The sequence below is a fragment of the Cyprinodon tularosa genome, unplaced genomic scaffold (assembly GCF_016077235.1).
Source record: "Cyprinodon tularosa strain WSP-4 unplaced genomic scaffold, ASM1607723v1 ctg917, whole genome shotgun sequence".
Taxonomy (NCBI): Eukaryota; Metazoa; Chordata; class Actinopteri; order Cyprinodontiformes; family Cyprinodontidae; genus Cyprinodon; species Cyprinodon tularosa.
This window is the reverse complement of record NW_024039693.1, coordinates 324,349-344,283: the sequence shown is the minus strand read 5'-3', so window position 1 is coordinate 344,283 and position 19,935 is coordinate 324,349. Positions and strand designations below refer to the sequence as shown.

The 19,935-nt window shown below is 39.6% G+C and overlaps 1 protein-coding gene across 1 annotated transcript; it reads right to left on the bottom strand.

The window, feature by feature from the left end:
• Positions 1–15,268: 15,268 nt before the first annotated feature.
• znrf1 (zinc and ring finger 1) lies at positions 15,269–16,605 on the bottom strand. The gene has a single exon (XM_038274451.1). The coding sequence runs from the start codon at positions 15,870–15,872 to the stop codon at positions 15,363–15,365; it is 510 nt and encodes a 169-aa protein (XP_038130379.1). The 5' UTR covers positions 15,873–16,605; the 3' UTR covers positions 15,269–15,362.
• Positions 16,606–19,935: the final 3,330 nt, after the last annotated feature.

Here is a 19,935-nt window from a genome sequence, read left to right as displayed (position 1 = left end):
TGAGCCGATTTACCAGAACCTCAAGCACTGCGCAGGTGCAAACATGGAGATCTTCTTCCAGATTGACGAGTCCGACCAGCACCATCTCTCAGGGCTGAGTCTGACATGTGGTTGTTGGACGTGCAGTGTGAGCAGGTAGATCGCATCAGAACGTCGGGCCGTAATGATTGAAAATATTGCGCAGTGTATGCCCCGGCTTAACAAAAACGAATGCAAACAACTCATAAACTGATTTAAATTCAGTGTGGTGTTTTTTAACCTTGATTTCCTCCGGCACAACTGAAGCTTCTGTTAAATTTCACATGAAAATTCTCAATTTCTTCTTCTTCTTTTTTTTTTACTCACACCTACTGATAACCCACCCTTTCTTGTGGCTATCTTCATAGCCATTGCAGAAATAAATAGGAATTTAGGTTTTAGATCAGGGCTGGCTTAGATGACAGAGAGATTTAAAATCAAATATATTATCTCATAGCTGGAGATTAAGCTGATATTTAAAATATATAATTATTTAAAGACATAAGCATGTCAGCGAACCTAACTGAACTTAAATTCAGTGATGCAGTGAAAAAGGGTTTATGTCTGTTTGTAACCCGTATGTACATATGGCTCTGCCTGTTTATGCTCTTTAATAAGCTAATTGCTGCATCGCCAGTTCATTTTATAGCCTAATAAAATACTTAAAAGTTTCTTTAAAGGTAAAACACTCAAAAATAAGACCATCAAAGAAAGAAAATAATGCTTTTATCACCATTGAAGCTGTTCAATGAGGCTGTAGACATCTGAGAAAAGGCTTTAAAGAAGCTCTGCAGCACAAAAGAAAACAAGAAACTGGAAATCAACAAAACAGTCTATGTCACTAATTTCTACAGTTTTCTTATGTTTAGAAATTTATCTGGTACATATAAAATCAATAGCATTTACTACATGTAATAAATATGAAGCTTTTGTAAAGATAAAGCTTTAAACTTGAAGTTAACCTGTAGAGGTGAGCAGATAAGATTTCAGACAATTTCAAGAAATTTTGACAAACAACAATAAATGTATCAACCAAATACACACAGAAAGAGACTGGTAACATCAACCAAACCAAACTCCAATTTCCAAACAAACTAAGTTCCACCTGAACATAAAAAGGAACAAAACAATCAATATCATGGCTGTATTTACAGCCAGAGAACTAATATTGATTAATGGAAATTGTCTAAAAAGGGGTTTGAAGAAGTAAATGTTATTTTTTTATACCCCCTCTCCATCTAATTGCAAAGTAACCTTCCTGTTAAACTTCTATGGTTTTTTTATCCAGTATTCACACACAAAATCCCCATTCAGACGCTTGTACATCAGCATTTGAGTACTGCACCCCCCCCAACCCCGCCAACACCACAGTCCCTCCACCCGCTGCCACCTTACACCCCACAGCGCCATTCACCTCACCTCCTCATCACAGCGCATGTAGAAAAACATCAGTTTGAGCCTTTTTTTTAACAGGCTCGGTGCTGCATGAAGGACTGCAGGTATTTTGGCTCTGGAGCTTTTTTCATCTGCAGCCTGCTGAGCCACATCAGTGGTCTCATCGACATAAACGAGAACCAAGAGCCCCAAAAAAAACAGCAGCCAACCTCCCAGAAAACAAGAAAACATTCAGGATTAGATGTAAATACAGTAAAGGTCATACACGCATCCCAAACTCAGATTTGGCAAAACTTTTCAGAGAGGCAGCAAATCATTGTGACATTTTGGTAATACTTTAGATTGTTCCTGGAAACGGGAGACAGATAACAGACTAAAGCTTCAATTCTTCTTCTGCTGTGAATGTTCTGCACAGCTTCTCCTCCACCAGTTATCCACCTCTGACCTAAACACTGATCAATCCGTCCTCCTGATGGGCTGTGTTTATGTCTGCATTCTTCTCATTTCAGCTTTTGAATATTTTTTTACATGACCTAAAATCTCTCCAGCAGCTTATTTTCTACCTTATGCTGCAGTTACAGTGAGTCATTTTAGGTGTGTTTCTTCAAGATTTGGAAGTGAATTATATTTTTGCACATTTCCATTTTGCAAATTAACTTCAGTTCAATCCGACTGAATGAAGATAGCTGTTTTTTTTTAATGACTTTTCAAGTCCTTCCCCAGATTCTCAATAAGACGCAGATCTGGACTTTATGTAGGCAACTCTAAAAAAAAAAAAGAATCTGCATCGAAACCAGGAGTTCCCAAACTTTTCAACCTGTGACATCGATAAATAACGATTCAACAGACTGGAGATCCCCTAAAAATACAAAGAATTATTTCTTATCCATACTGGAGTCTGGAGGGCGGCTGCTGCCTATCTCCAGCTGTCTACGGGTGAGAGGCGGGGTCCACCCTGGACAGGTCGCCAGTCCATCGCAGAAGGGAAATAATATTTTAAATAATTTTATTTTTTAGAGACATTTGAATGAATTAATCATTTCATTAGTATTTTAACTACTTCATATTTCATAATGTGACCTCTCTACCCACGCTTTGAGAACCCTGATTTAAAAAGCACTTATTTTACCAAACCTGATATTTTGTTTCCATTTTCTTTTCTGTTATTTTACAATAAACAGCTTTGTATGTTTAGAATAGCAAAATATATTTCATATTTTACTAGGGTGGAAACAATTATTCAAATTATCGTGATTAATCGATTATTGAAATACTCGCCAACTAATTTAGTGATCGATTAATCGTTACCTGGAGTGTAGAGACTCTAAAACAGACCTTAAGCTGACAAAGAGATCCAATTAGAGCAGTAATTATACCAAACCTGTGAAAAAATATATAAGTATTTTCCATTTAAGATAAAAACAATAACTATTTCTCCTGTCATTAAGCTCTACCTTTCGCTATACGTTTATAAAACGAATAATCAAAAAAATAATCTACAGATTAATCGATCGTCAAAATAAATGTTAGTTGCAGCCCTATATTTCACCTATTGTAAATCTCCCTCTATTTTCATAGCTGTTTTTGCTTCTATCAAAACTTTAATCATAAGCAATTATAATACCATAAAGCAACCATGATAACTGCTTGGGTAAACAACAATAAAACAAGATGGGATCAAAATAATAAATGCAATAGCAACACATTAAAAAATATAAAGGAAACAATAAAATATAAAGACTTTACGGAATAAAAAAAAAAAAAATCCTAATGTAAAAAAGATGCTTATTTTTAATCAATTAAGGGTGTTGACAGACTTCCCAGAAATACAGATACGGTTCCAGAACTTTGGGGCTCAAGAACCATCAGGAGATTTGCATGACAAACTGTTGGCTTTCTCTAAAAGTTAAGATATATTTATTTTCTGTAGCATATTTAAAACAGCAACAGTTGAACTAACTGCTAAAGAAGAATTAGTTACAGTAACAGTATATAATGAATTAAAAATTAGGAGAAGAACAAAGTAGGACGGTTATTATCATGTGATGCATCTCTTTGAAAAGTTGAAATGGCCCTTTCAATGATTCCCTATCAGTTTGCATTATTATGCTTCATTAATTGTTTTAAATCTCTGTAAATGATGTAGGTCTAGATTTTATAGGTCTAATCTCACAATATTTCTTCCCGTCATAATTTATCTTTTTTAAAATCACTTTGCGTTTGATTTGGAACCTCTTTTATCATCTGATTCCCTGTTTATTTCTGAATATCTGTCCTGTTTGATTCGTGGTTTAAATCTGTAAGCCTTCTGTCTCTTGCCTTCCTTTGGATCTCGTCGTAACTGCATCTCTGTTTTTCACTCTGCTATCTGTGTGTTTATATTTTGAATCTTTGTTTTGAAGGTCCCTAAAAACCTTTAGCTCTTTAAACCACAAGCACTCAGTAATCTTTGCATCCGTTGTGCTGTGTGATGGAAAAAAGGGTATTATTTGGCACTTTATGTGGGATTAAATATCTTAAGACGTATTAGGTTTAACCTGATGAACTTTAGAGGAACAGGGCTCATCCACAAATGCCATCAGGTCGGCTGCAGTCCAACTGTAAATCAAAGCAGTGATTTGGCTGTTAACACCCTGCTGTCGTACTGCAGTTTCTTTATTTGCTAAAACCTTCTGCGTTCAGCCTCGCTATCCAACATGTACACCTTTCTTCATTTTGCTGGTGATTTTCCTTCCCCTGCTCTGGATTTGTTATCTGGCTCCGCAGATATGAAAGCACATCAGAGTTGCTAGGCGATGTGAGAAGGGTAAAAACAGCTGAGATGTTGACGTCTGACTCGCTATCATCCTGCTGTGAGCCGGTCAGGGCTTCAGTAATGAGAGCCTGGGGACCTGGCCCGACCTGCTGCGTGCATGAGAGAGAGAAGGGAGCGAGTGTTCATAATGTTGCCCAGTTACTTTATTCTGGGCGATTCAGGATATTTTTTTGCAGCTGAGCCCGCTGCAGCACAGACACATTTGAAGAGATAAAATAAGTCCAGTGTTTAACCAGAGTCATGCGGATCCAACTCACTTGATGTCATGCAAATTTCTTGGAAAACTTGCGCCACTGTAGGAAACCAGATCCTGCATCATATGACCTTAACTTCTACCTCTAATTTCTATTCATACTAAACTCATTTAGTTTGAACCAAAAACAGCTGTTACTGTGTTTTATATATATATATATATATATATATATATATATATATATATATATATATATATATATATATATATATATATATATATATATATACATAAGTAGGTTTGGGCCAAAAGGACCAACTATTTTGCTGCTAAATGGCGATATGAGATATTTATGAAATATTTTATTTTATGAAATATTTATGAAATATTTTATGAAAAAAAATCCATAATGTCATACAAGGACATTTATTGTAGCACAAAGCTGAAAACATGACAAATGGCTGAAAAATAACCTACTGTCATGGGTGTAAGTATAATTACATAATAATAACTAGGGATGCAGGATATTGGGATTTTGGCCGATATCCGATATGCCGATATTTTAAAACTCATGTAGCCGATAACCGATATCGATACCGATGTTAAAGCTGGACAAAAATAAGTAGTCATTGAAAATAGCAGTTTTGTTATCCATTTCTGACACTTTGAAAAATATTATACTCCAATATATTTTCATATGCTGATATCAAATAGATTTTTAAAAACGCGGTATTGATCTATTTTACTTTCAAAATCTCGTGAAATTTCATCGTTCTGTTACAAACTCTCGTGATATTTTGCAAATTCTTGTGAGATTTTGTTAGTAAAATAGATCGATACCGCGTCAATATATCAACATATAAAAATATGGCAACATTTGGTGAATTTTCGGGGGATTTCGTAGCATAACGATGACATATAGCAATATTTCATTAGTAAAAGAGATTGATATGGTGTTTTTAAATGGCAATATATCAGCATATGAAGATATTGGGATATTTTAATGTATCAATATTTTTTCCCTCGTCTTTAGAAGTTTTTAAGTCTATAAAAAAGAAGTTTTTGAGGAAGAAGAAGAAGTAGTATTTTTAATTTTTTTTTTTAGACTTTAGAAACTCAGAAGCTGATCAAATATCGGGTTAAATATCGGTGGGGTGGCCGATGTCCGATATTCAGTTTTAAGGCCGATACCGATAGGGCGCCGATTATATCTTGCATCATTAATAATAACATAACCTAGACCAATTTGATATAAACAGTATAGTTTTCCCTCATTTCTCCTCGGAAAAACTCTCAGTATTTTCATAATCTTTATATCCTGCCCAGCCCTATTCTTAAAGATCAGTGTAGGTATAGGTAGAGTCTGAGTTGACTAATATTGACATCTAGTTTTCTCCTAGGTCTTACCTCCCAATACTAATTTGGACTAGATTTTATTTTGAACATGTTTATTGCTGTTCATGTCCCTTGATTTTTTCCTTTTTTTTTTTACAATATTGTGTAAAGCAACCACAAACTACAAAGTACTTTGAAAAACCACGCATGCTATTCAGAGGTTTGTTTATAAAAATCTCAATAGTGTAGTTTGCATTTTCTACTTTAAAAAAAACAAACAATGACTTTATTATTGGTTGCCACCTTTGGGGATTCACTACAGACATGATTTAATAAAAAGGCTCAAGATCAGATGGATTAGATGTATTACGTCTGTGAACATCAGTTTTCACTTCTATGGACAGATTCTGATTTAGGTCCAGACTTTGACTAGGCCTGTCTAACACTTGAATACTCTAATCTAAATCTTATAGGTCAGGCTTAAATTTTTAAAGTTTATGTTTTGCTGCAAGATAAGAGTTTATATTCTGGTTTAACCACCATCCATATTACCATCACAAGTGGGCAAACTTGTCTATCCACGCAGAAAAAAGAAAAAAAACCCACACAGCATAGCAGATCTGCATATCTGCAAGGTTGGTTTACGCTATTAATTGATATAAGTTGTAAGAATAAAGGGCTGGTTATCGTCCCGCAGCAGTGTGTCGCAGTGAGCATGATGCAAATATTTTTGATTTATGCTCAATATTAAAGCGTGGTCTGCGCTATGTTATTCCACGCCACAAGGCAAGAGGGCCAATCAGGAACTAGCTGTGGTCTAGATACAGCCGAGGCGGCGAGGAAGTGGGGACAAGTTTGTGCGACAACGGAGGGACATGAGGGCGAAAAAGAGCGGGGATCTAAGTAGAAAAAGGGTTCTTGTGCAAGTTGGTCCAACTTTACGAGTCGTTTTCCACAATGGCGGTCATACAAACAAAACAAGCAGGTAAGGTACCAAACAGGAAACACGCATAGTGTAGAGAGGATGTAGATTTGACCAATCAGAGGCCTCCTGTCTGCGGCAATGTCTGCAGGCACCTACAATTTTGGAGAGGTGCAGCAGAGTGTCTGCGGAAGGGGGGGGGGGGGGGGGGGGGGGGGGGCATATCTGTGTTAACTGCGACACACACACAGACGGCCTCGTTTTTGATTATAAATCCGCCTTAAGAAGTAATAATTCTGCTAAAAGGGCACAGTTAATAAATACTCATACCAGCAGTTTTATTTAAAGAGACACACATTTCAAATGTTTTATGCATGCGGATCCAATACCAAGAGGTCACCGATATTCCATGAGTCCATGCACCTTTTCTGCACTCATGGGTTGGTTCTTATGCACCTCTAGATTCACGCCTACTCATGTTTGGACATCTCTTGTCAATTTCTGTCACTCTGAGCGTGGAAACACTGAACAAAGTAAACTACCCATGATTGGCTTCTTTTTAGAAAATCCCGCCTCATGAGCAGTGTTGCCAACTTAGCGCTTTTGTTGCTGAATTTAGGGACCAGTCAGTCTTCTCTAGTCAAAAAAGGGACTGGTCCCAAAACTAGCAACTTTTTGCTGTATTAATGGAGACTTGGGAGGCAACACACAAAAGCACCAAACTCTGTCCTGAGCAAGAGGAGTCATAAGCCTGCCTCCTCCTCTCTCCCGCGAATGAGTGTAGAACTAAATTGCTAAATTCTGGGTAATTTCTTTATTTGTTTCTATAAAAGCTATTACTCTTAAAATCCCATTATGACATTATGGAAATGGGGTGATGCCGTAATCCAGCACCTTTCAGGACAGCCAGAAGCTGCTTTTCTGAGGAGGTGGTGGATAGAGCATTGCGCTTTGGGTCCTGGAGGTTCTAAGTTTGACTCCCACAGACGACCACTCAGGGTCCTTGAGCAAGACCCTTAAAGGCACACTATGCAACATTTTTCAGTTAATTAATGTGTTCCATAAGGTTATGGATGACTAAATGAGTCATTTCAGGTTGAACAAAGGTATTCTCGGCCGCCCTGGTGGTCTGTGGGGGAAATACTGCACTTGCAACTGCAGGAGCACCGACCCGCACCCACAGGCTCAGAAGTCTCGTGAGAGTCGGTCTTGCTTTACGGCGAGAACTGCTACACGCCCCCAGTTAAAAGCATTCTCATTGCTAGCACAGTGGCGATCTTTGTGCAGTTATGCTACGTTCACGCAGCAAAAGCAGCAAAATCGCGTCTGCTGCTTCATTTTTGCTGCTTGTTCCAGTTAGTTCTGACGCGTGGCTGAAGCAGCTTTGCTGCTCTGGCTGCGCGGTGCAAAAGTGTGTCTGAGGCGCGTTGGGCGGAGCTTCACTAACCTTTCTCTGCCTTGCAGCTATATTTGCTGTGATCATTTGGAATAAAGTAGTTTTAATATGTGTTTAAGTGAGAAAATACACCTGAAAACGTAATCAGTGCAGTCAGTTCATTCAGATTATTATCCTGCCTTCAATATTTTTTCTGTCGGAGCCGCTCAGACCCCCACATACCAGCGGTGCGCCGACAGTAGGAATCCCTTCATCAGCAGCGGTTCACCGCGGCAGCTGGTAGGTGTTTTTCATCTAAATAATCCAAACTGCATATTCTGCCGGCAGATTTCTGCATTTTAAGTTAATTTAGGCGTCAATAAACTGTTTAAGTGGAGTGATCATCAGCGCTGTGTCTCTTTCCCTGCGTCAGATGTAGCCCGATGCGCTGCTTCAGCTGCTCAGACGTGCTGCTTCTGCTGCGGGACCTTTTGCTGCGCCTTGACGCACTTCAACCATTGACTTTGCATGTAAATTTGCTGCTTCTGTCGCGCCAGCTACGTCCAGTGTGAACGCAGCATTAGTCATTCGCTGTTAAGCTAAAAACAACCGCGCCTGGCTTGACGGAGAAACCAGGAGAACAGCTGTGCATATTTACGACAGTGCACTTTTACTTTCGCCCTCTGGGGGGAGCCTCACTGGAAAATCAACACCGGTTGCATAGTGTACCTTTAACCTCAGACTGCTCCCCAGGCGCCTCACAGTGGCAGCCATAATAAAATGTAACAAAATAAAGAAAAGACTTTTCTTATTGAGGATTTGGCAACGCTGCTCTTGAGACAGTAAGCTAAATAGGGTTTTCTTCCTTATTGTAGCTATTAATGTTAGCAAAGCATTTTCTAACATTTTAAAGTCGCTAATGATATTCTCATGGCCTCAGATAATGGACTGTATCTGTACTGGTCCAGTTGGATCTCAGTTCTGCATTTGATCCAGTTGATCATAATATTCTAAAGAAAGACTTGAATATTTTGTTGGAATTAAAGAAACAGCACTAGACTGGTTTAAATCTTATATATCTGACCGACTTCAGCTTGTTCACGTTAATGATAAATCTTCTTCTTGCTCCAAGGTTACCTGCGGAGTACCACAGGGATCAGTGCTAGGACCAATTCTCTTTACTTTATACATGCTCCCAATCGGTAGAGTTATTAGACAGCATGGGATTAATTTCCACTGTTATGCTGATGATACCCAGCTATATCTGTCTATAATCCAGATGAAGCTAACCCATTACATAGATTACAGGCATGTCTGAAGACATAAAAACCTGGATGACTCTTAACTTTCTGCTTCTGAATGCAGACAAAACAGAAGTTAAAGTCTTTTGATTAGAGTCTTTGGAAAAGAAGCTGATTAGCCAGTCACTTCATTTGGATGGGATTACCTTGATCTCAGTTAATAAAGTAAAAGAATCTTGGTGTTATTTTTTATTAGGACCTGTCATTTAAATCCCATATCAAAGAGGTTTCTAGAATTTCCTTTTTTCATCTGCGGATTATTGCAAAAATTAGAAATATAGGATTAAATGTGCAAGTCACAAGCAGAGAGAAGGAGCATGCTTGTAACATATCAAAGGCCTTATGGTATTGAATCTGCACACTGCATGAAAAGTGGGATTTTCGTCAATATACGGCACTGTAGATTGTCGTGGAACTTCAGGTTAGCGGCAGTATACGGCAATTTGCAGGCTTCGACGAAAACTCCCGTAAATTGTCAGAAATTGACGTGGAATTTCTTAGGCAGTGTTCCCCCCATGCCTCCCCCCCATGGAATTCTAGGGGAGGCTTTAACATGTTAATGAACATGCTGTGAGCTATACAAATGCAAACCTGGGTAAGAAAATCTCTGATACAAAGAGATCAGGTATAGCCTCTTACATTTTAGCTTGAATTGATTTATTTAATTAAAGTATAGAGACCAAAACAGATCTTTAGCTGACAGAGCAATACATTTAGAGCAGTAATTATTTTTTTTTAAATTTGCATTTAAGATAAAAAATAAAATGTTGTCTGTCAATATGCTCAATTCACAATTACTTAAGTGGAAAAGTTTCAAGAAATGATTCTGAGATGATTCACTTTATAACATGGCGCATTATCCTGTTGGAAGTAGCCATCAGAAGATTGGTACACTGTGGTCATAAGGACATAGGTCAGCATGCTAAATTGGTTTTAAGTGGCCCAAAGTGTAGCAATAAATATCCCCCAAATAGATGGTAGCTTGAATTGATTTATTTAATTAAAGTACGCTAGATTACTGTGTATGCAAATGTTATGTAAAAAAAATACACAAAATAATTTACTTCAAAAATTAGTTTTAATCAGAATCAGTTGGCTGTAATGGTTAATTTTTTTTTTTAGATTTCCACTTTTTTTTTTTTTGTTATTGAATATATAAGAAAACAATAACAATCTTAAACAACAAGTCAATAACAAATATTTCAATACAAGAAGAAATATCACAACTCCTGCTTTTGAAAAATAAAATTAAATGCACAGGCTGGAACAAAGTATAAAATAAAATAAAATAAATAAAAATAAATAAAATAATAATAGTAGTTAAAGTAAATTAATCAGTGGGGACTACCAACTGAAATTCTTCAATTAACTCAAACAATTTAATTGCATTTAAATTCTGCATCTTTCTCAGACATCTTTTGAAAAGGGAAAGTTCATTTTTGAGAGCAGAGATTGGGAGGGAGCATTTTGCATAGCGACATTTATGGATATAATACTTTGTTACAATTATTAGAATATTGATTAAAAATTCCAAATTTTTTTTTCTTTAATGGATAAACCGAATTGAATGTTTTGCCAGGAAATAAAATCTAAATTTATTGTTTTAGTTTTTGGGAATATATACAAACTATGCTCTAATTTCTAGATACCGATCTGTTTTTACTATAATTTAATTTGACAAACCGGGTCTTCTCTACATTCTTTTTTCTGTTTGGTGCGATTGCAATAGCGGGTCTTGATCTGGACGGACCGGAGGGGAGCAAAAAATAGCTCAGCTCCGTATTTTGACGGTGAAGGACGGAGAAGACGTATGTGGGCGGTGACGAGCGGAGGATGGTGACCAGCTCTCATTGATTTACATGACAGACAAGTAATACAGATAGTAGGATGGACATTTTATGAGAAATAAATCATACACTGTTCAGAATACGAAACATGGGGCTGATAGTTACATTTGTGTGGGTTCCAGCACATATTGGGGTGGAAGGAAACGAGAGGGCAGATAAAATGGCAAAAAGGGCAATTAAACATTCGATTAGTTTTATAGTTAAAATAAGTAAATCAGAAGGAAAGAGTATTATTAAAGAGAAACTTATGGAAATTTGGCAAAAAAGGTGGGATGAAGATAAAACAGGAAGATGGTTTTATAAAATTCAGAAGATGGTAGGAGAAAGAAGAAATGGAAGAAGAAATAGAAAGGATGAAAGAGTGATAACAAGGTTAAGATTTGGTCATACAGGACTTAATCATACACTTTTTAAAATACAAAAACATAAAACGGGCAAATGTGATTTCTGTGATAAATATGAAACCATAGAACATGTTATATTAGAATGTCATAAATATGAAAAAGAGAGAAGATATATGAGAAGAGAGTTTGAAGACATTAAGGAGAAGGTTAATTTATTAGATATACTGAGGAAAAATTTAGGGAGTAAACACATACAAATAATTATTCGATTTCTAAAGAAAACGAAATTATTCCATAGAATTTAATTATAGTAAGTGTGTTTGTGAGTGAAGGAATGATATACAAAGCTGTGCACAAATATGTTTATATTTTTAAGTGTGAATGTTTGAATGTATGTTTAGAAGAAGTTAGGGTAGAATGTATCAGGATCAATATTTAAACCATCACGAACCACACTCCATACCAGTAAGTGGCGGTAATGCTACTAACAGTTTGTTGCCAACCGCCATAAAACTCGACAAGAAGAAGAAGAAGACAGACAAGTACTCCGTACGTGAGCGGGGCGGAGCGCTGACAGAGTATGTGGAATCTGGGGGTAAAGGAGGACAAATACACGTCCGGCTGGGTGCAACGCCGGACAGTGCAATGAAAATCCGGACTGTCCGCCCTAAAGCCGGACATCTGGCCACCCTATCTGCAGTCGAGCAACTTTGCGGGATATACGAACTCGAGGAAGAGAAGACGGGTGCACAACGCCACGCTAGCGGTAAATATTTGTTTGATTACTGGTAGCTATGCTAAAAGCAGCCTAGCTTAGCTAGGCAAGCTAAAGACAGCCTAGCCTAGCTAGGTAAGCTAAAAGCAGCCTAGCCTAAAGCTTTACTAAAGTGTATTTTTTGTGATTCACAGGAAGCATTATGCCGTCTTAACAACTCGGAGACTAATTGCAGGCGCTATGAACCGGCAGGGGTAAGGTTTAAAGAATATGCTTTCATTCTGCGGTAAAAGGACATGGATACGGATGGATACCGACCATAGCTGTACTTTTTTTTTTTCTTTCACAGACTACAGTCGCCTCACAATGAGGCGGTGACCTCCTATTTGCTCGGATTTGCACGATGTTGATAAAGACGACATTTTGTGTAAGTGACTTGTTTTAATGTTTTCTCCTTCCTTGTTACTGTGACTTGCGTTTGATTTTTTTAATTTTTTTATTCATACCACTCTCATTTAATTGTTTTCCAGCTGCCTGTAAGACGTATTATGAGACGGTATGCAGGAGCTTCAGATACACGCTGCTAGCCAGCACGCTGCGTGCGGAGGCTGCCAGGCTATCTGACAGACGAAAGAGGGTAAGACTTTATTTGGTGACTATTTTTCAGGTGCATTGATAGATGTGTTGTGTCCATATGCAGTGCGCTGATTCATGTTTTTTTTTTTTCAGCTGCTGAAGGCGAGGCAGAGTGTGCTGGCAGATGAGGAAGTGGAACTCTGGAAGTCCGCCACCGTCGACCTCATGTCCGACGAAGAAGATGGCGTCGTCGGCGGTGTCTCTGGATGGATTGTACGGTCGCCGCCATTACGTAGGCCGGATCTCACTGAACTCTGTGTTAAGCTGCAGTCCTGCTGCACATCGGACCTGCCTCGGAGGGAATGCTGCCAGTTACCTCCAACCCCGAGGAAGCAAACGGACCGTTCACGGAGTTGTAATTTTTAGATACACATGTGTTTGGATACGCGTTGTATATAGTTGTGTGTGTTTTAATAAAGCTCTTTCTTTGCATAAACAGCTTCCTGGCAAATCTTCATTTCCTGTATAAATTCATTCATGTCCTTGATGGTAGCATAATAATTGTGTAGTAGTGTAGGATAACATAAATACACAGCATATGAATGAATAAATATATGAATGAATAAATATATGAATATATATATATATAAATGAATAAATATATATGAATAAATATATATATGTAAATATATATATATGCCAACCAATCACGAGCGACTTTACTTGTTTAAAAAGAAGTGGTTCCGTCCAATACTCAGTAAGAAAATTAAAGCCTGGCGTGGCCACGTGTGGTTTTGCTGCCAATCACGAGCGACTTCACTTGTTTGAGAATAGTGGTTTCAGCCAATACTGAGAAGGTTATTCAAGCCAGACCTGGCCAGCCGCGCTGGTTTGCTGCATTCATATGCTAATTAGGGCCATTAGTACAGCTGATCGCTCTCCACCTACGTCACTGTCCGTTTCCGACAATTTGTGGCACGACAAACGCGGACAAGCACGGGTTGCAAATTGTCGGAAACTGACGAAAATCAGGCAGATCTGCAGGAGTTTACGGGGGATTACGGGGACGAAAATCTCACTTTTCATGCAGTGGCATATGCATGCGTTTTGAATAAAAATGCTCATATTATTATCATCATTTATTACCATTTTGCCCCTTTGGCAGAATTCTGACTCACTTAGAGATTTCTCTTTTACATGTTTGCTGTTTTTGAGCTAAGGTTTTCTTTTCTTCTCACCACTCATGTGGAAATTCTCTGTTGTTTCTATGGACCTCTTGGCCTGTTTGCCTGAATAATGAGCACCAGATGAGCCTGTTATTGGTGTAATCATCTGCCATCCCCTGCTTTGTGAACTACTTTCTGTTGATCCAGCACATAAAACACCCCACCAAACAACCCTGATGTTTGAGGTAGTAACAGAACAAACTCAGTACTTAAGGCTAACCTGCAGCTTCCAGTAAGGTAAGGTGAGGGTTACCCGGTGCATGTGCAGGCCTATATTTGTGTCTGCACAGGTGCGTTCACTCAAAAACAGAGACATATTGTAGAGATAAGTGAGCTGCAGATTAGCAGGGACATCACTGTCCACCCTCCGTTCTCCAGCCTCGCCCTCCTTCCACTCTAATCGCATGTCTAATTGACTCAGCCAGATTTGGCAAGAGGCTTATTACTGTCATTTCACACAACAAGGAATGACCTATGCAGATGGCGCAGCAGTGACAGTCAAGATGGAGAGCACACTTTACGGCTGGAATCCAATATAACCTATAAACAGAGCATTCATTCATTCCAGTGTTTAAGTGGCATCCCTTTCCTACTAAGAATGATGCCTAATCTAAGTATGAGGTTCTGCAGATGTATATTTCTCAGTGAACCCTAAGCCTGAAGTAAAAGTTAGATTTTGTTTTTACATTTTTAGAATAAAAATTGGTGGCCATGTGTTTGAGGGGGTTGATCAGGGTGGGTATATGAAATGTGGGTTATTAACCTAGTTGTTATTTTAGCATTTTAAACACTTTTTTGTCAAGGCAAAAGGCAATTAAAGGCAAATTTATCTGTATAGCACAATTCAGTACAAAGACAATGCAAAGTGCTTTACATGATTAAAATATAGGAAAATAACACAGAATCAAAGCAAGCAGGAATAAATAAATAAATAAATAAAAAATAAAATAAAAAATGCAGAAACAAAAAAGAATATTAAAAACAGTCGGACTAAAGAAAATAAAAAAGTTGAAATAATGATGTTTCAGTTGAACTGTTTATCCATAAATATGAATTTAAAAGAGAGGAAGACATGTTTATTTTGTTTTGCTTTGTGCATTTTTTGCACTTTTTTCCATTATGAGATGAACATAAATAATGGCCAGTTTCAATGAGTTACATTTATTTTCAGTCTTTTATTGCCTTTGTCTTGTTATTTTTTATTATACTGTATAGAGCTGTTTCCTGCTTTCCATTCCTATCATATCTACAGACAGTTTTTCTTCACATTTTACTTTTAAACTGTATCATATTCTGGCATTCAGCTGTGCGCCACCCAGTGATTTTGTGCCCCCTTTACTCTGCGCCCCTTAAAAAACTTTCTGTAGCCACTGTTGGAATGAATCCAGCTTTGGGTGTCTGTGCAGCAGATCTTACCGCTGTGAGCGCTGAACCAGCGGGGTGCGATGTGCAGGGGTAAGGTGTCAGCCAGCGACCCCCGGGACCCCAAATAGAGCACCCCGTCCGTGTGATGCCCTCCGCCCCCAGTGTCCTGGTAGCCGGTGCCATGCGGGGCCGCCGTAGTGCCCCCTGACCCCCCACCGGCGCGCTCCGAGTCCGTCCCTCTGGGGGTGTAGAAGCCGAAGGGCACGGCGGGACTGTGCTCGATGCCCATCCCGGCCACGGAGCTCACCGAGCGGCTGCGCAGTCCCATGGTGCCGCTCGGCCGGTAGTGACCGAAGTGGGCCGATGGAGGCACCGCGCTGTCATCCGAAGAGACGCCGGGAAAAGCACCCCGGGGCCGCCCTGCCGTGCTCTGCTTTCCCCCCATCCAAAGCGGGAGAGAAGAGGGTGGGGGTTTTGGTTGGATCGAGAGAACCCAAACAGGCTGTGCCCCCCCCCGTCCCTCCCCTCGCTCCTGTCTGTCTGTCTGTCTGTCCGTGCGTCTCAGCTCTGACTCTCTGCAGACGCAACAGCGCGTTTCCCTGCTGAGCGGCACATGCGCCAGCCCTCACGTCTGGATTCACCTCAACCCGCAGGCAAATGATGACAACTGAATGATTAGAAACCCAAACCGGAGGGGTGGTGGTGGTGTAGGTGGGGGGCTGCTGAGCGCAACCAAACCCCTGCAAGGTTAAACAGATGCGCGCCGCTCCCCGGCGCTGCCCCAGCTGCTGAATCACCCCGGCCGGCCCGGTTCACAGGAGCGCCGCAGTCTCTCCACTCATCTGATCTCAGACATCGTGACAACTGTTGCTGTCTGTCTGGAGGAAAAAAAACAAAAAGAAAAGACGGTCTGTCTTAGGAATAAATGACGTCGTCACCAAACGCTGGTCCGGTCCGATAAGCTCCAACCAGACGACACTATCCTCCGCCTCATATCCCCCCCACCCCCCACCGCTTCCCCGGAGATCGGGGTCACAGTGAAGCCGCTCCCCCTGCGCTCAGATCGGGCGCTCCTCTCAGCTCCTCTCCGCTGCTGCTCCTGGACAGACAATGGACGCGCTCAGTGCGCAAGCTCGGATCATCGACACAGACAGACCGAAAGACGGAGCGGAGACACTTGGTTTTAATTCCTCAGCCTGGGATTTTGCCTGGATTTGTTTTCTGCGCGTGGGGGGGCATTTTAGGATAACCTGTGACAGGTGTGGTGAGGCCAGCGGTAGCTGAAGAGGGGTTGGGTTATGTGCATCAGTCCTTGAAGGAAGAAAGTGATTAAATGTGCAAACCTTCCAAGCTTCAAACTGTTTCCCATTAAATTGAATAGGGTCTCCATCATTTCTATAACAGTTTTGCTCTATTTTCTCCTTTTTGTGTGCAGGCTCATATAGGTTTAATGTGATATTAATATTAATATCAGCCCTATCACATTAATATTGATATTAATGTGATAGGGCAGCCCACTTTACTTAGAATCAGTGGCAAAAGAAACAGATCATCTAAATGTGAATGTTTAGGTGTTTAACATTGATGGGTTTTTATTATTTTAAAACACTTTCAGGGTTTGGTTGAGGTTTTGAGGACCCAAATGCAGAGGTGAGTTCTTGAAGATTTAATGAAATAACTGAAGTGAAAATCCAAAGTACAAAATACAAGCAACCAAACACCAGAATACTTCAAGGGAAGCTGAGGGGAGCCAGGAAAAGATGAGGAAGCAGCACTGAGGAACTGCACAGGGAGAGTATATATGGGAGACTGAACAAAGACAGGACTAATGAGCTGATTGGGAGCAGGTATGAACTCTAGAATGAGTCTAGAAAGGAGCTAGGGAAAAGGAGACCAACACCAGAGGGCAAACAAGAATACCTAAGAACTCAAATACATCCAGAAAACACCATAAAATAGGAATTAAATCAATAAAACTAGGAAACAAAGAAAAAAATGGATCAAAATGAAACTGAAAACTCAAAAGAAAACGTAAACAGAACCAAGACCATGACAAACATTGAATATTCTGATGTTGATGTTAAGGTCAACAAAATAAAGAAGTCAAGTCCCCAAACTGTAGTTATGATCCAAAATGCTGCAGCCAGAGTTCTGATGAAAATGAAAAAGAGAGATCATATCTCTCCTATCCTGGCTTCTCTTCATTGGCTTCCTGTTAAATCAAGAATAGAATTTAAAATCCTCCTTCTCACATATAAAGCCTTAAATGGCCAAGCTCCATCTGATATCAGAGATCTGATTGTTCCTTATGTTCCTAACAGAGCACTTCGCTCTCAATCTGCAGGTTTACTAGTGGTTCCTAGAATTTCTAAAAGTAGAATGGGAGGCAGATCTTTTAGTTATCAGGCTCCTCTCCTGTGGAACCAACTACCAGTTTTAGTCCGTGAGGCAGACACCCTGTCTACTTTTAAGGCTAGGCTTAAAACTTTCCTTTTTGATAAAGCTTATAGTTAGAGTGGCTCAGGTTATCCTGAGCTATCTCTATAGTTCTGCTGCTATACAGGTGCTGGTCATAAAATTAGAATATCATGAAAAAGTGGATTGATTTCAGTAATTCCATTTAAAAAGTGAAACTTGTATATTATATTCATACATTACATACAAACTCATATATTTCAGATGTTTATTTTGTTTAGTTTTGATGATTACAAATGACAACAAATGAAAATCTCAAATTCATCATATCAGAAAATTAGAATATTGTGAAAAGGTTCAAAATTGATGGCCCCTGGTGCCACACTCTAATCAGCTAATTAACTCAAACCACCTGCAAAAGCCTTTAAATGGTCTTTCAGTCTAGTTCTATAGGCTACACAATCATGGGGAAGACTGCTGACTTGACAGTTGTCCAAAAGACGACCATCGACACCTTGCACAAGGAGGGCAAGACACAAAAGGTCATCGCTAAAGAGGCTGGCTGTTCACAGAGCTCAGTGTCCAAGCACATTAATAGAGAGGCGAAGGGAAGGAAAAGATGTGGTCGAAAAAAGTGTACAAGCAAGAGAGATAACCGCACCCTGGAGAGGATTGTGAAACAAAACCCCTTCAAAAATGTGGGGGAGATTCACAAAGAGTGGACTGCAGCTGGAGTGAGTGCTTCAAGAACCACCACACACAGACGTATGAAAGACATGGGTTTCTGCTGTCGCATTCCTTGTGTCAAGCCACTCTTGAACCACAGACAGCGTCAGAAGCGTCTTGCCTGGGCTAAAGAGAAACAGGACTGGACTGCTGGTGAGTGGTCCAAAGTCATGTTCTCTGATGAAAGTAAATTTTGCATTTCCTTTGGAAATCAAGGTCCCAGAGTCTGGAGGAAAAGAAGAGAGGCACTTCATCCACGTTGCTTGAAGTCCAGTGTAAAGTTTCCACAGTCAGTGATGGTTTGGGGTGCCATGTCATCTGCTGGTGTTGGTCCATTGTGTTTTCTGAGGTCCAGGGTCAACGCAGCCACATACCAGGAAGTTTTAGAGCACTTCATGCTTCCTGCAGCTGACCAACTTTTTGGAGATGCAGATTTCATTTTCCAACAGGACTTGGCACCTGCACACAGTGCCAAAGCTACCAGTACCTGGTTGAAGGACCATGGTATCCCTGTTCTTAATTGGCCAGCAAACTCTCCTGACCTTAACCCCATAGAAAATCTATGGGGTATTGTGAAGAAGAAGATGCAATACACCAGACCCAACAATTCAGAAGAGCTAAAAGCCACTATTAGAGCAACCTGGGCTATCATAACACCTGAGCAGTGCCACAGACTGATCGACTCCATGCCACGCCGCATTGCTGCAGTAATACAGGCCAAAGGAGGCCCAACTAAATACTGAGTGCTGTACATGCTCATACTTTTCATGTTCATACTTTTCAGTTGGCCAACATTTCTATAAATCCTTTGTTTTTATTGGTCTTCAGTAATATTCTAATTTTCTGATATGATGAATTTGAGATTTTCATTTGTTGTCATTTGTAATCATCAAAATTAAACAAAATAAACATCTGAAATATATGAGTTTGTATGTAATGTATGAATATAATATACAAGTTTCACTTTTTAAATGGAATTACTGAAATCAATCTACTTTTTCATGATATTCTAATTTTATGACCAGCACCTGTAGGCTTAGACTGCTGGAGGACATAGGCAGTGTTGGGAAAGTTCTCTTTCTACGTGAACTAGTTCAAAGTTCAGTTCACACATTTTAAAATGAACTAGTTCAGTTCATAGTTCACAATTCCAAAAAACGAACTAGTTCATAGTTCTTTTTTTTTTTCATATATTGCTCAATTACACCATAGCCTACTGTAGAACCAAAGACAGCAATTATTTTATCAGTTGTAACTCTGAAACTGTGCGTCAGATTTCATCTTCATATCCAGTTTTGAATCCTTATCCAACCAGGGTTTACATTAGCATTGAGGGGACAGCATTTCCCCATTGTTGCTTTAACGCT